The 16,312-nt window shown below is 41.4% G+C and overlaps 1 protein-coding gene across 2 annotated transcripts in view; it reads left to right on the forward strand.

The window, feature by feature from the left end:
* The window catches only part of LOC139473981 (protein mono-ADP-ribosyltransferase PARP14-like), a 43,570-nt gene extending 34,147 nt beyond the window's left edge, over window positions 1-9,423 (forward strand). For both annotated transcript variants that reach the window (XM_071256848.1, XM_071256847.1), the window contains exons 16-21: window positions 74-463; window positions 1,179-1,354; window positions 2,280-2,336; window positions 2,996-3,117; window positions 3,243-3,376; window positions 5,737-9,423. In XM_071256848.1, the coding sequence (XP_071112949.1) occupies window positions 74-463; window positions 1,179-1,354; window positions 2,280-2,336; window positions 2,996-3,117; window positions 3,243-3,376; window positions 5,737-5,871 (1,014 nt within the window). In that variant the 3' untranslated portion in view covers window positions 5,872-9,423. The remainder of the gene's footprint in view (window positions 1-73; window positions 464-1,178; window positions 1,355-2,279; window positions 2,337-2,995; window positions 3,118-3,242; window positions 3,377-5,736) is intronic.
* The last annotated feature ends 6,889 nt before the right edge of the window (window positions 9,424-16,312 follow it).

Consider the following 16,312-nt stretch of genomic DNA (forward strand, 5'->3'; position numbering starts at 1 on the left):
TTCTTTCTTTCCACAACCACACCAATATGTCACACCTTTATGCACTATAATGAGTTCCATGCCTTCCCACCAGGTGTCCTCTCTGTACCGAATAGCAGATGACAAGGGTGTAGCACTCTCCAACACAGCAGACGGCCTGACTCTGACAGGCAAAATTCGGCTGATGTCGGCAGCTTACGACATCATCGTGGAGAAGCTGCAGACGTTGCAGAAGAAGTCTCTGATGCAGAGGGAGGCCAGGACGTTGGCCCAGCTGGTGGAGTGGGTGTATGTGGACGAGAAGGGATGCAGTACGCCATTCACACCAGGCATCAACTGTCAACTTGAGAAGGCCCGTAACGATAAGGTGAAGACACTTGAGATCGAGGACTTCAAGGGAAGGAAGTACAAGATCGACCTGGAAGCCAGGTTGGAATACCCTCCTGATGGAGGCAAGCCGTTGACCATCAACAGAATAGAAAAGGTATGGTTATAGGTTGATCAAGAAAGGGGTACTTACGGGTGAAGTTAAGGGTAGGCAGGATTTTTTTTTAAAAGTCAATAGTATTCATCTTGTGGCATACATGGTGAGATAAACATGGTGAGTGGCACAACAGTCTGAATATCCTTAATATCACCAGTACATAACTGTATGAGAGGGAGTATTGTTTTCGGCGCAGAGATTCTTCTGCTGTTTCATGGTAGGCACTGCAGTCATCCAATCCTCCTCTGTCGCCTTTTAAGTTAAGCTGGATGTATTAGGCATCAATTCTACTCCAGAATAAAGGGTGCGTTAAAGACCTATGTTTGTGAAGGGATGTATAGACTAATAACAGTGATCCCTCGATGTAACTATAGGATCTGGGTGGTGGGTAGCCTAGTGGTTAAAGCATCCTCTCATCACGCTGAAGGCCCAGGTTCAAATCCCTACATGGGTACATGTGTGAAGACCATTTCTGGTGTCCCTCGCCGTGATATTCCTGGAATATTGCTAAAAGCGGCGTAAAATCATACTCAATCACTACATGATGTGTCGGGGATCTCCTGATCAGCAGGTCGATTCAAACCTAAGGATGTATGTTGGGACGCATTTTCCATCCATGTTTAAACTCTACCAATGTCGCTGTGTATACATTCATTCCTCTGTGACTGATGGTGTAATTGCTAGTGTTCTGTGGAACTCTGCTTGTGGTCTGTAGGGGGCACCGTCAGGTCTGGGCCGGTACGTGGAGGGCGAGAAGGAGGCGCTAGCTGGCACCAAAACGGTCTACTTCTCCATCACACCCGAGAGGAACTTCAAAGGGACAGCAGAAGACCTCCACTTCAGGACTGCAGAGTCTCAGTTCTACAGACTGCTCAGCGACCAGGGAGGGAGGTCAGTGGTCTGACGGTGGCACCGGCCCACAAAGCGATCTGCGCAATATGACTATCATAAGCCAATGTTAAAGTATGGGAGTTCTGGGCACCGGTCCACAAAGCGATCTTAGCACTACGACTATCTTAGCCAGTGTTAAAGTAAGGGAGTTGTAATCACTGTTCCACAAAGTGATCTTAGCGCTACGACTCTCTTAGCCAGTGTTAATGTATGGGAGTTATGATCACCGTTCCACAAAGTGATCTTAGCGCTAAGACTATCATAAGCCAGTGTTAAAGTATGGGAGTTCTGGGCACCGGTCCACAAAGCGATCTTCGCACTTCGACTATCTTAGCCAGTGATAAAGTATGGGAGTAATAATCACCGTTCCACAAAGTGATCTTAGCGCTACGACTATCTTAGCCAGTGATAAAGTATGGGAGTAATAATCACCGTTCCACAAAGTGATCTTAGCGCTACGACTATCTTAGCCAGTGATAAAGTAAGGGAGTTATAATCACGGTCCACAAAGTGATCTTAGCGTTACGACTATAATTTATAGGCCAGTGTTAAGTATGGGTGTTCTGGGCACAGTTCCACAAAGTGATCTTAGTGTTACGACTCTCTCAGCCAGTGATAAAGTAAGGGAGTTATAATCACTGTTTCACAAAGTGATCTTAGTACTACGACTATTGTAAGCCAGTGTTAAAGTATGGGAGTTATAATCACAGTTCCACAAAGTGATCTTAGCACTATGACAGTCATAGGTCAGTGTTTGGGAGTTACAATGACCTTAGTGCTAAGATGGCTGGAACGGGGGCCCTGTATCCTAACAACAACCACATGGTAATTTAGTGTGACCTTGTATGTCCTTAGAATCATCTATGAATCATCATAACATGTGATGGGCTATGTGGAGACATAAAATGTTCCTAATATGTTTCAGATACAAAGTTGTGAAAGTTGAATACGTGGTGACGCCTGATCTGGTGAAGCGGTTCAGGTATGTCTGTGTATCAAGTACTATCAAGTACTATCAAGTACTACGTACTTAGCAAGTACTATGCTAATCAGTCCCACGGTAACCTCAACACACAAACCAGACTTTGAAAACTATCTTTGTGACGTAGAAACTTCAAAACAGTATGGTGTACTCGCTAACCAAATGTTTACAATTGTTGCATTTCAATTCTCGTTAGCTGTATTGCCTTCCTTTGGCGTACCAGGATCCAATGATTGTGGATTCGAAAAACAGTTTTGTCCTGATTATGGTCACAGAATACTTGTGATCTTGCATTGTTTTACTGAAGTAGGAGACCCGCATCACTTCCGTCACTGATCTCATCACTCCTGCATCAGCTGACACTCCATGACATGACAAAATGGTGTTGAAAGTGGCGTAACACCAGCTAACTCACTGACTCACTCAATACTAATTAAACAAGAATTACACAATATTCCATAATAAATAACTCTAATTTTCCTCACTAGTTTTAGTTTTACGCCAGTAAGTTAATATTGCTGTTTTGATTTACATCTCGTGGCAAAAGATCATTTGATGTTTTACCATGGTAACGCCCTCCCCCGTGTGGTGTGATTACATTACGGTAAATGGACGGTTGTTAGTTTTAATGTTTATCAATATTGTCATTCTGCAACTAGATCTGCCCAGGAATCTCTGAAGAATTCTCGCGGGGAGATGAACGCCCAGCCCATTCTGGCGTTCCATGGAACAGATGAGGGAAACATCAAGAAGATCTGCGAGAAGGGATTCCTCATGCATGGTGGGTTTATCTGATTCCTTCACATATCTTTTCCTCACACGTCCTTCCTCCACTAACATGCATGGACAGATGTAGTCTGGAGATGTTAGTGTTGCTGATCTGCCATCTTGACCTTGTGTTGCCAGGCGACCCAGGGTTCCAAATGAAGTCCGGCAACAAGTACGGCAGCGGCGTCTACTTCAGCGAGTACCCCGACTACTCCATGCGCTACATCAGAGGTTCCACCAAGCTGCTGCTCTGTAAAGTCCTGCTGGGAAAGGTAACACGTGTGCCCAGGGTAGTGGACAACCACAGCACTCAACCACAACCTGACTGGTTTAAACAAAGCTAAATGTGGAATGTCATGAGTTCTTTGAATGGTTTAAATGAAACATATTATATTGTGGGTAGGCTCTCATCTTGGAATTTAGCTAAGCGTCCTTGTGCTTCAGATGAAATAGTTCAGGGCAAAGCTATACTTTATTACACTACACATGGGTGGAGCCCACTTTATTTCTCAAACATATATAGGTACAGTCAAAGACTGTTGTATCAAACTTTGATGTGTCAAACTCACATCTGTTTGTCTCAAAGTAAAACTTGGTCCATCCTTATTCCTCTTTTAGTCATCAGTTTCGGTTGTCAGACCTCGGCTACCTTGACGTATTTACGTAGGTCGTTTCAATTTCAACACAACCGTTTTTGACTGTTATTGTCAAATATATAAGTTAAGTATCAAGTTGTAATGGGTAGCTGATGCACAGGTTTTCCACCTTCTCGGTACACTGGTTAAAAGCAGGAACCCATTTCACAAAGCGATAGCAGTGCTACGGATGTCGTAAGTCTAGGTTAAGTATGGGAGCTAAGAGCCTCTTAGCACAGTTGTGTGAAACACGTCCTCAGTTCTTTATTCTGTCAGTCCAAAGTCCCGAGATTATTCCCGATCAGAGTAGATCCCACTCACCGCTTGTCGTAAGAGGAGCTATACGAGGATCTGGTGGTCATGCTCAGTGACATGGCGGACTGAGGCTGCCAATCCACTTTTGGTGTGTGGGATTCGGGGTCTATATGTAGGGTACACATGGGTCTATGTAGAGAGTATTTGGGGGTCTATAAAGAGGATATACATGGGTCTATGTAGAGGGTACACATGGGCCTATGTAGAGGGTATTCGGGGGTCTATGTAGAGGTATTCAGGATTCTATGTAGAGGGTATTTGGGGGTCTATTTAGAGGGTATTCAGGGGTCTATTTAGAGGGTATTCAGGGGTCTATGTAGAGGGTATTCGGGGTTCTATGTAGAGGGTATTTGGGGGTCTATTTAGAGGATATACATGGGTCTATGTAGAGGTATTTGGGGGTCTATTTAGAGGTATTCAGGGGTCTATGTAGAAGTATTCAGGGGTCTATGTAGAGGGTATTCGGGGGTCTATTAAGGGGATATTCAGGGGTCTATATAGAGGGTATTTGGGGGTCTATTTAGAGGATATACATGGGTTTATGTAGAGGTATACGGGGGTCTATGTAGAGGTATTTGGGGGTCTATTTAGAGGATATACATGGGTCTATGTAGAGGTATACGGGGGGTCTATGTAGAGGGTATTCGGGAGTCTATGTAGAGGGTATTCGGGGGTCCATTTAGAGGGTATTTGGGGGTCTATATAGAGGGTATTTGGGGGGTCTATTTAGAGGATATATATGGGTCTATGTAGAGGTATTTGGGGGTCTATGTAGAGGTATTTGGGGGTCTATTTAGAGGGTATTTGGGGTTCTATGTAGAGGGTAATAGCGGGTCTATGTAGAGGTATTTTGGGGTCTGTGTAGAGGTATTCGGGGGTCAATTTAGACGTATTCGGGGGTCTATGTAGAGGGTATTACGGGGTCTTTTTAGAGGTATTCGGGGGTCTATGTAGAGGGTATTCGGGGGTCTATGTAGAGGGTATTCGGGGGTCTATGTAGAGGGTATTCGAGGGTCCATTAAGAGGGTATTTGGGGGTCTATGTTAAGGGTATTCGGGGGTCTATGAAGAGGTATTCGGGGGTCTATGTAGAGGGTATTCGGGGGTCTATGTAGAGGGTATTCGGGGGTCTATGTAGAGGGTATTCGAGGGTCCATTAAGAGGGTATTTGGGGGTCTATGTTAAGGGTATTCGGGGGTCTATGAAGAGGTATTCGGGGGTCCATGTTAAGGGTATTCGGGGGTCTATGTAGAGGGTATTCGGGGGTCCATTTAGAGGTATTTGGGGTTCTATGTAGAGGGTATTCGGGGGTCTATTTAGAAGGTATTCGGGGGTCCATGTAGAGGTATTCGAGGGTCTATGTAGAGGGTATTCGGGGGTCCATTTAGAGGGTATTTGGGGGTGTATTTAGAGGATATACATGGGTCATGTAGAGGTATACGGGGGTCTATGTAGAGGGTATTTGGGGGTCTATAGAGGGTAATTCGGGGTCTATGTAGAGGTATTCGGGGGCCTATTTAGAAGGTATTCGAGACTTGTGGTGCGCAGGACGCAAATAAAATTGTGTTCGGTACGCAAATTCAAAATCTCAAATATAGTTGAAATACTGCTGTTATCATTCAGCAGTCACTCACTTCTTCACTCACCAGACTGGCAATAGCTGTGACCATTTTCTGTTTCCAGACGTACACAATCTCAAGCTTCACACAGGGCAGTGTCCATCCAGGCTACGACTCTCACACATCGGCATGCGGCAAGGAGCTTGTCATCTTCGACACCGCCCGGATATTGCCGTCATACATTGTCCACTACAAGTAGAACCAGTCCAACTCCATATATGGCATGCAACTCCATATATGGCATGGAAACCCTCACACAATCATTTCTTGCATTAACTATTAAGGGAACACAAGCGTCGTGAGAATGTCGGTCCCTACCAATTACTTCTGTTTGTGTCCTCATTTGAATAATTACACGTTATCTGATCCACAAACAAGGGCAGATCCAGCACTTTTAAAAGGGAGGGGTCCAAAATATCAAAATTCTCTGATACATGTAGTTTACTGCCAACGACAAACCACATTTTGTTTCCAAACTGGGTGGTGGTTGGATCCAGACCCCCTGTGGATCCGTCAACGACTAAGCACAGATCTCTATGTATTTTGTGCCAATATGGATCATCATCTTCATAATAGTGATGTCTTCCTGGTGATGATGACAAAGTTTAAGGTTTTAAAGTATTTTTATGCGTTGAACACCTGCACACATTATTTAGACAGCACTGATAGTAACCTCCTCATTACTTGAGTGGGTCTTGCATTGTTTGTGTGACAAAGTGGCGCCATTTTTGTATCATGCACCATAGATTATATGTTCTTATATGTTGCCATATTGTTTACATGTTGTATGTCTGTACACGGACCTATACAAGTCCGTGGTCCGTACAACAGCGTCACAGCTCTGGCTAGGTGTGACTGTCGTGTTACATGTCTGTGTGGTGGATGTGTGGTACTCACGCACATGGCCTGTCTGGCTTCTACATGTAGCGTCCCTATACTGGAACTGTAGTAGAACCTCTCTGGCTCGGTGTGACTGTCGTGTTACATGTCTGTGTGGTGGATGTGTGGTAATCACGGACATGGCCTGTGTGGCTTCTACATGTAGCGTCCCTATGCTGGAACTGTAGTAGGACCCCTCTGGCTCGGTGTGACTGTCGTGTTACAGGTCCTTGTGGTGGATGTGTGGTAATCACGGACATGGCCTGTCTGGCTTCTACATGTAGCGTCCCTATACTGGAACTGTAGTAGGACCCATCTGGCTCGGTGTGACTGTCGTGTTACAGGTCTGTGTGGTGGATGTGTGGTACTCACGCACATGGCCTGTCTGGCTTCTACACGTAGCGTCCATATACTGGAACTGTGATATGAGTGTGAGCGTGGACATATTCCTCTGTCTATATGATCTATGAACCTGACAGTTTTTATACCCCCCTAGTACACATGCTTTGCAAATCCTATAAATCTGCACGGCAGTTTACGAACCGGATATCTATTTTATCGAACGATTTTGATTAAACTATGCATAGACTCGTTAGTCCAGCCAAATATAGCTCCATAATTCCAGCCTAGTTCAGCAAGGGTGGAAACTGGACTTTGACAGTCAGTTAACTCCCTTGCCTCGGGAAGATTTTACAACAAGGACTGAGACAAATATCGATGTTACCTTCTATCCATTATGCCACTATTATTGATATCAATGAAAATATTTTGTTGAATTATAACTCCCTTGGCCCATTTAGATAAGTTCCCCTTTCAAAGTGAGAAAGCAACTGGTCAAGTGTTCATGTACTCATATAAATAATTTTTTCATCATTATTTTGACATGTCATTTAGTATTTGCAATACAACATCCTTGGTTGATGGGGTAGCCTAGTGGTTAAAGTGTTCGTTGGCACATCAAAGACCCGGTTCATTTCTCCACATGGGTACAATGTGTGAAGCTCCTTTCTTGGGTCCCCTGCCGTGATATTGCTGGAATATTGCTGAAAGAGGCGTAAAACACTACTCACTCACTCAAGACAGGACAGGGTCGACTGCATGACTATCACCATCTTCTACCCTGGCTGTTGGATCAGAAGGATCCAGGCAGAGCAGAGCGTCATTGTATGTAGTCTTTGAAAGGCATCTAGAAGTGATACACATAAGAAAGAGAAATTATGGATGTCAACTTCTTCATTATGAGGAACCAAACGTTTCGGAGTATACCTACACCTTCTGATGACACTTGATGCAGGAGTAAGTATATACTCTGAAATGTTATGATCTTCATGATAAAGAGGTGAGGTGAAATGGGGTTTAACGTCACGTTCAAGATTATTGCACTTATATAGCGACGTGCATGCATGCATGTGTGTGTGGCTGCTTGTACTAGTCCGGACTGATGCCGATTTATAGTGCTAGCTTACTGAGATACCATGCCACAGTTTAACATGAACACCCCACTCAGACACAGTATACCGACTCCGAGCCGACCAGTCCTTATTTTATCCTCTTAATGCTGAGCACCAGACAGGGTAACAACAAGTACCATCTTTTCATGTCTTTTGGTATGACGCGGCCGGGGATCGAACCCCGGACCTTCCGCTCTCCGGGCAGACGCTCTACCACAGGACCATTGAGGCGGTCTCATAATAAAGAAGTTCACGCTAAATTCTCTTCCTTATCGATATGTTATATGTGTACTAATTCATCGTACGTTACATTATCTTAAATAGCAGTATACAGGAAGACCACATTAAACCATTTTGCATAATTGATAGTTTCATTACATTTTACATTAGGTATTGAACTAAATAATCACATCCTCAGTGACAACCGGCAAAGTCTGAGTGTGTGACAAAATGACGTGAAACTAATGGCAGGGAAATGCGTGTTGTGGTGACGTGGACATCAAAATAAACAAGTACAGTAAACTACGAATGTAACAAACTCAAAGAGACCGCTAATTTTAGTTTGTTAACTGTTGTTCATAATAAGCATATGTACAGCAAATGGTTGGGACAAAAAACCCAGTGTGTTATATCCGTCAGTTTGTTAAAAGCGTGTTTGTTATAAACGTAGTTTACTGTATTTCAACAAGAACGTCACTGGAGTTGGTAGATGCTATTTTTTAAAAAAAATTTAATATTTTTTTATAGTTCCTGGTAAAAGTACATCATGTTTTGATAAGAGTCCAATTACATGACCAGGGTCTTTTAATAAAGTACATATCATTCACACACATCCATACACACATTCACACTCACTAGAAGCTTTAGTATTTATGAAGACAGAATGCAGGATATATATTTAGTAAAGTTTTGGAATAGCAAATGTTTATATTTTCAAAAGGTTTTCATAAGGAGCCAATTTCGTATAGAATTCAGTCTGTTTGGCTTTATTAAAGTGTCTATATTTTTCTATTTAGTAATAATATTTAACCTCATTTTGGAAATGTGTAATGGTTGGTTGGTTATTTTTCATTTTGCATCTATAAATGTGAAATTTGGCCAATAAGAGTATCAGATCAAAAATATCATCTGTGTGGAAATGTTTTGAAAAGCCAAAAAGAATTAGGTCTGAAGTAAGATTTATCTTGCAGGTAGATGCTATTTTCAATATGATCATGCTTTGTGTCAGGCTTGTATCACAGGAAGAATGGAATCTTGCAGTGTTTGTATCTGGTTGTAATCCATACAATAAACATTCCGAAGATCAGTGTTCTTTAGAACTACCAGACTTTATGTTCAATGGATATCATGTTGAAGAGAAACTTGAGTCATCCCACTGGCTAGCAAGTGATTTCACACGTGTGAAATTTTGAAAAATATCAAAATACCAAAAACCACCAGTGAAGCTGATGAGCAATACATATGCCAAGTTTTGTTGAAAAACAAGGAATAGCTTTTCAATTAACGGCTCGGAAAAGGATGGGAATGTCAACGCCAAAGGAGGGGGGAGGGGAGAGGGGAGAAGAAACATAAAAAACAGCCAGACCAACACTTGTTATGGGCAACGGATTGTGCCCATTGACCTGTATTATATACTAATAGGATCAGTCATCACACCGGAGACCTGGGTTTGATTCCCCACATGGGTACAAAGTGTGAAGCCCATTTCTAGTGTCCCCTGTGGTGATGTTACTGGAATATTGCTGAAAGCGGCGTAAAACCAAACTCACTCTACAAGAGGAAAACTGTCACAAACAACATCTGTATACTGCATGAGTGAATGTTGTTTTTCGACATATAGATGACACAGGGGAGAGTCTAGGGGAGATAAATCAGTCGTTGATAACATGATGAGCGATCTGCGTCGTGAGGTACGATGCCAGTCAACCAGGTCTACCATTAACCTCCTCATGCCAAAGGGAGTTAACCATGGCGTGACGGGAACGTCTGCAGCATGTAACAGTCTTGGTAGGAGACTTCAAACAACAGAAGTCATGACATGGTCCCATGATTCGAATATGGACGTGTATGGAGTGAATGAGTTGGGTTCATGATGATTTCAACAATATTTGAGTTGCATCACAGCGCGTCAGCTCTTTGGAAAATACACCACAGTGAAGCAGGTCGTAGACGTTAAACAAAACACGCAAGCACAAACTAGGGCAGGATAAAAAAATCTGAATTATCGTCAATGGGAAGAAACATTTAAGTTTATTGATATGAAAATTTTGTTATCGATAATATCTTACATGCACAATAATGATGAAATAAAGTTTAAATTAACCAAAACAGACTTGTAATTTTAAATCGAATCAATTGCCAAAGACGGAAAGCAGTTTATTTTGTTACAACTTAAATGTCCACAAAGTTATCAATGCATAAACCACTCACCCCTGGCATGAAGTGTCTTGATTTCTTTCGGACTTGTTTGTATATTTGCTCAAAGTTACTTCTCCGATATTCATCGATAATAGATCAATATTTTGTTAACAATCATCAATCTCTATGATCAGTATTGAAAGCCAGACCTAGCAAAAATCAAGGTTTCCAACCAACAACCTATGGAACCGGACATCACATAAGGCAATTGTCACCATCAATAATCAATACTTCCAGTGTTTTTATACTCTATGTTCAATTATGCAAGGATGGGCGTTTGTCAGTAATGTTTGTGGTTCTAAAAATCCACCCAAATACTTGTTAGAGGCTGACATAAACTTGAACAGAAACACAGAACGAACAGTTGACATATTTTTATTGCAAGCAACATTGCATGTACAGCCTCTGTGTCGATACAGATACAGTAACACCTGGCCCCATGCTACTTATAGTGAACCCCCATTAATCTGGACAATGTTATTACAGACAATTACACCTACAACTTACGTATATACAAATATAAATTAACCCCTAACCAGGAATCGCTCATCCATAAACATGTAAATTTGGATGCTATCACTTGGAAATCAACTGTCCAGATTAACAAGGGTTTACTGTATATACTCCTGGGACAAACACGTACACTTCACCGAAATCTTGTTTCGGATATTTGTTCAAATGCTATGTGCAAAAACACAACTATTGACAATACAATGAACTAATTCCAAGGGTGTATTTAACAAAGAAGAGGAATAATAACACGATGAGAATGTCCTGATCTAGCCACTAAAATATATCAGGATATATGTCGTACCATACATTAACTAATAACCATGGATACAATGGGAGGGGGAGTCACAGAATTTTGTTGAAAAAACAATGCTTCTGACAATGTTGGAAAAACAAAAGTTGTCCTCGTGTTATACCAGCACGTTTGTCCCCACCGTCTATAGAACACAGTTGGATAAGTCCTGCCTGAAAATATATTCGTCTCATCCCAAGTTCCAGCTCTCCACCCCTCCACCTCATGTTGAAAGCAGAGCATTACTGAAAGTATTGACATATCTTTAAATACACAACAAACATAAGTTCATTTAGAAGAGGCTGAAGACATCAATTGATTTTAGAAGTTGTCATCCATATTTAGAATTCTTAGTCCTATTTCTTTACTAGAACTTTCCAGTTGTATTGTTGACAAATACTTTAACGAAGTTGGCCTAAAATTGGCCAACATCTTTAACATGCACAGACTGTTTGTATCTATAGTGTCAGGTGTTATATTGACACAGCGTCTGGAAACATGGAATTCCTTCATAGACATTTTGATGATCAGCTGTAAACCCTGTCCATGGGCGGATACAGCTTTTTTGCAAAGGGGGGGTGCACAATTAAGATCTATTTATTGTCTTTGGTGGTAATTTATACAGAAATAAAGATTTTTTTCGAAATAAAAAGGGGGGGGGGGGGGGGGGGGTGGTGCACCCCCCCGCCCCCACCCCCCTCTGTATCCGCCCATGCTGTCTTTGCACAACAATTCATAAACAATGTTAAGGCAATAATTAAGAAACTGCTTTCAAACCCCAGTGGAATAATTACTTGTGAATAAGGGAAACAATAAAATCTTAAATTATATAGAAATATATATATGATAAATAATGAGATACAATGAGACATTTAGTTGCATGGCTAGGATGCTGTCCTTGAGGAGTGAGGAGTGTTCCACCATTGTCCACTTTGCTGGGCTGCAGACTGTGGTCAAACCCGGAGCAGACAAACCGGATGCAGACTGAGGTAGACACAAGGAACAACTAGTCTCATGTCAGACTAGCTTGTGTAAAATAAATAGATTTGGGCAGAAAAACTATAGACCTTCCATATAGTCCCAGGGGAGTGGTCCAGCTGAGTGGTCCATACGTTAGCACCAATTAAGTCAATCAAGATATGAGAATAAACATGCCTATTGCATATGATTAGTTGGTTGGTTGGTTTGTTGTTTTACGCCACTCAGCAATATTCCAGCTGTATGATGGCGGTCTGTAAATAATCAAGTCTGGATCAGACAATCCAGTGATTAACTTCATGAACATCGATCCACGCATTTGGGATCGATGAAATGCATCAACCAAGTCAGCGAGCCTGACCACCCGATCCTGTTAGTCGCCTTCTGCGGCAAGCATGGGTTGCTGAAGACCTATTCCACCCTGGACCTTCACGGGTCTATTGCATACGAAGTGACCTTGAACTTCAAAGTTTCACTAACATGAGATGATGAGGTGGACATTTTGAATTTTTCCAAATGAAACATTTACTTCGCTTCTCACAACAGTATCCAGGTGAGGACAAAATGTATGAAGACCTTAATGTCATGCAGCTCAGATGATCAAATACAGAAGAAAATATAATGGAGTAAACTCAATAAGAGGTGTAAATTCAGCTTAATATAGAAATGAAAAAAATGCATATTATACAGCTTAATATAGTAATGACAAAAATGCATATACTTCACGATATGACACTGGCAATTCACACTGAGGATTGCACAAGATAAATATTTTGAAAAAAGAAGAAACAAGAGTTTGCCACTAACGTGACTATATCCCCCACCCCTGTTGCAGAATATATGACATAATTAAATCTAAACAAACCCTAAACTTTTTTAACCGAGGTGGAACTTGTCATGGAAATTGTGAAAAAAAGAAGAGTTTGGAACCTAAGTCCATCTTGTTGCCATGGAAACATAAAAAAATAAAAATTTCTAAAATTTCTAAATAGCAAAAGGCACCAGTTCAGCATGTACCTGACAGACCTGCAAAGTTTGATGAAAAATTACTGAACGGTTTATGAGTTATGCTCTGGAAACGAACCCTACCCTCACAGAACCTAAGTCCATCTTGTTGCCAAGGAAATGTAAAAAATAAAAATTTCTAAAATTTCTAAATAGCAAAAGGCACCAGTTCAGCATGTACCTGACAGACCTGCAAAGTTTGATGAAAAAATATTGAACGATTAATGAGTTATGCTCCGGAAACGAACCCTACCCTCACAGAACCTAAGTCCTTCTTGTTGCCATGGAAACGTAAAAAAATAAAAACTTTCTAAAATTTCTAAATAGCAAAAGGCACCAGTTCAGAATGTACCTGACAGACCTGCAAAGTTTGATGAAAAAATATTGAAAGGTTTATGAGTTATGCTCCGGAAACAAACCCTACCCTCACAGAACATAAGTCCATCTTGTTGCCAAGGAAACGTAAAAAATAAAAATTTCTAAAATTTCTAAATAGCAAAAGGCACCAGTTCAGCATGTACCTGACAGACTTTCAAAGTTTGATGAAAAAATATTGAACGATTAATGAGTTATGCTCCGGAAACGAACCCTACCCTCACAGAACCTAAGTCCTTCTTGTTGCCATGGAAACGTAAAAAATAAAAACTTTTTAAAATTTCTAAATAGCAAAAGGCACCAGTTCAGCATGTACCTGACAGACCTGCAAAGTTTGATGAAAAAATATTGAAAGGTTTATGAGTTATGCTCTGGAAACAAACCCTACCCTCACAGAACATAAGTCCATCTTGTTGCCAAGGAAACGTAAAAAATAAAAATTTCTAAAAGTTCTAAATAGCAAAAGGCACCAGTTCAGCATGTACCTGACAGACCTGCAAAGTTTGATGAAAAAATATTGAATTATGCTCCGGAAACGAAACGTGACGTACAGACGGAGCCCGTTTCAATATCCCCTGCTCACATTGTTGGGCGGGTGATAAAAAACAAAAGTTTCCATGCAATCAACAGGCATTCTGACATTGTGACCAGCCAATCATGATGAGCCACTTCTTATAACAGACAGGGGTTACAGGCCATCTCTGGGTGGAATATGTTCAACAACAGTAACTACTTCAAACTGGATGTGGCTACACAGGATAGTAGAGAATATGGCAAGGCAGTTCACTCACTGTGTTGATATCTAGGATAACAAACACATAGGGACTGGGATGGACTTCAAGTCAACTTGGTCATGAAACCAAATCCATGGCTTTCCATAAATGCAGGCATGGTGAAAACATCAAAGAGTATTAACAACTTTGCTTTAACAGAAATACAACACAAAGTGTTCCACGTTGATTCATGACATCACGAGCGAGTGAGTGAGTGAGTTGGGTTTAACGCCGCTTTTAACAGTATTCCAGATTACATCACGGCGTGTCAGCTTACTGTGGGATGGAAGCCCGAAGTGATGCAGGTCTTAGATGTTTACCACTTTCGTGAAACCCATGAGCACGGGTATGGTGCTGACAAACCTGGAAACATAATCGGGGTGAACAGGGATTTGAACCCACAGTGATGGGTTTATGGCGTGGTCAATGGGACACAACTCTGCACAGCGAATTGTGGCACCTTAGATGACTGGGCCACCCGTACCCCTGTGACACCATGAGTAAGTCCACTAGATATTACATAGCTTCGAAAAATATTCCATCCAGATTATACCAAGGGCAATAAATAAATGGCATCACATATTGTACCAATGTTGGTAGACTGACATATAGTCTCGGAAATAAAGTTGGCTTATCTAAATATATCCAAAAACCCAAATCTATTCTCTGGGGCAGGGGTGGCCCAGTTGTCTAAGATGCCGCAATTTCGCAGTACAGAGTTGTGTCCCTTTGGTTTGTGGGTTTGAATCCCGGTCCACCCTGATCAAGTTTCTAGATTAGTCAGCACCATACCCATGGTTTCCACAAAGTGGTAAACGTCTCAGACCTGCATCACTTCAGGCTTTCCTCTCACAGGAAACTGACATGCCATATTGTTTAAAGCGGCACTAAACCAAACTCACTCACTCTCTCACAAATTTATTCTCTAGGGTGTAGGAGTCAGACGACCATGTTGGGAATTGACTTAGGAGTGTCTGTGTCTTTTTATGTTTTTTTTGCTAAATACTTCTTTTAGAAATGATGTTATTTTGGCTCTTCACCTGAACATCTCAACCAAGAAACTCTGTGAAACAAGACGTACAACTGGTCTGGTCTCAGCATGACCACAATACATAGGATCTCACAGTGCAATGGAGGAGGTCATTCTCAACAGGCAGAACAGCAGTTTCACTCACCAGATGTCTCTCCGCGCAATATTCTGTAGATTTTGGTGGTATTATATATGGGCAATTATTGGCTGAGCTTAATTGTTTGTCTGTTTATTCGTTAACGCGACACTGACAAAACAGTTACTAAACTGGGTTTTCAGACTATTGGCAAAAGTCACAGATTAAGATTACACAATCATCATTTACCAAAACATAAGTTACAAAGCTTGTTTCAAATTCAAGGATAATATGCAAATACATCTCTTGTACATACTTGTTTGTTCGTGGAAACCCAATGAAATCAAAATAAACTGAGAAAAAGCTATCAATACACAAATCAAGTAACTTCACATAACAAAATCTCAGCAAAGCCAGACCACCTAGTCAATGTAGCGGCCTTTCAAAATAAGCATTGGCTGCTGATGACCTATTCTAACAGGGTAGTGTGATATATGATATCTGATGTACTCACAAAGTTTCATGAAGAAATATGGAATGGTTTAAGAGTTATGCTCCTCAAAATGGAATCCCCATTTGTACAAGTCCAGCTTCATCCCTTTAAACTACAAATTATATTTGTTAAAAAATTCTTGAAAGCAAAAGGCACCAGCTCAACGCATGCTGGTGTGTTTGCAACATGTCATAAAGAAATATCGGGCATAAAGAACGGTTTATGAGTTATGCTCTTGAAACAAAATGTGACGAACAGAGCCCTTTTCTATGTCCCCCGCAAGACGTTATTTGGGCGGGAGATAGTATAATAACTGCAAGTGAGCAGAGTAACATGTACCGGTACAAACAAAACAGAATC

This window comes from Haliotis cracherodii, unplaced genomic scaffold (assembly GCF_022045235.1).
Source record: "Haliotis cracherodii isolate W230 unplaced genomic scaffold, xgHalCrac1.p SCAF_3, whole genome shotgun sequence".
NCBI lineage: Eukaryota > Metazoa > Mollusca > Gastropoda > Lepetellida > Haliotidae > Haliotis > Haliotis cracherodii.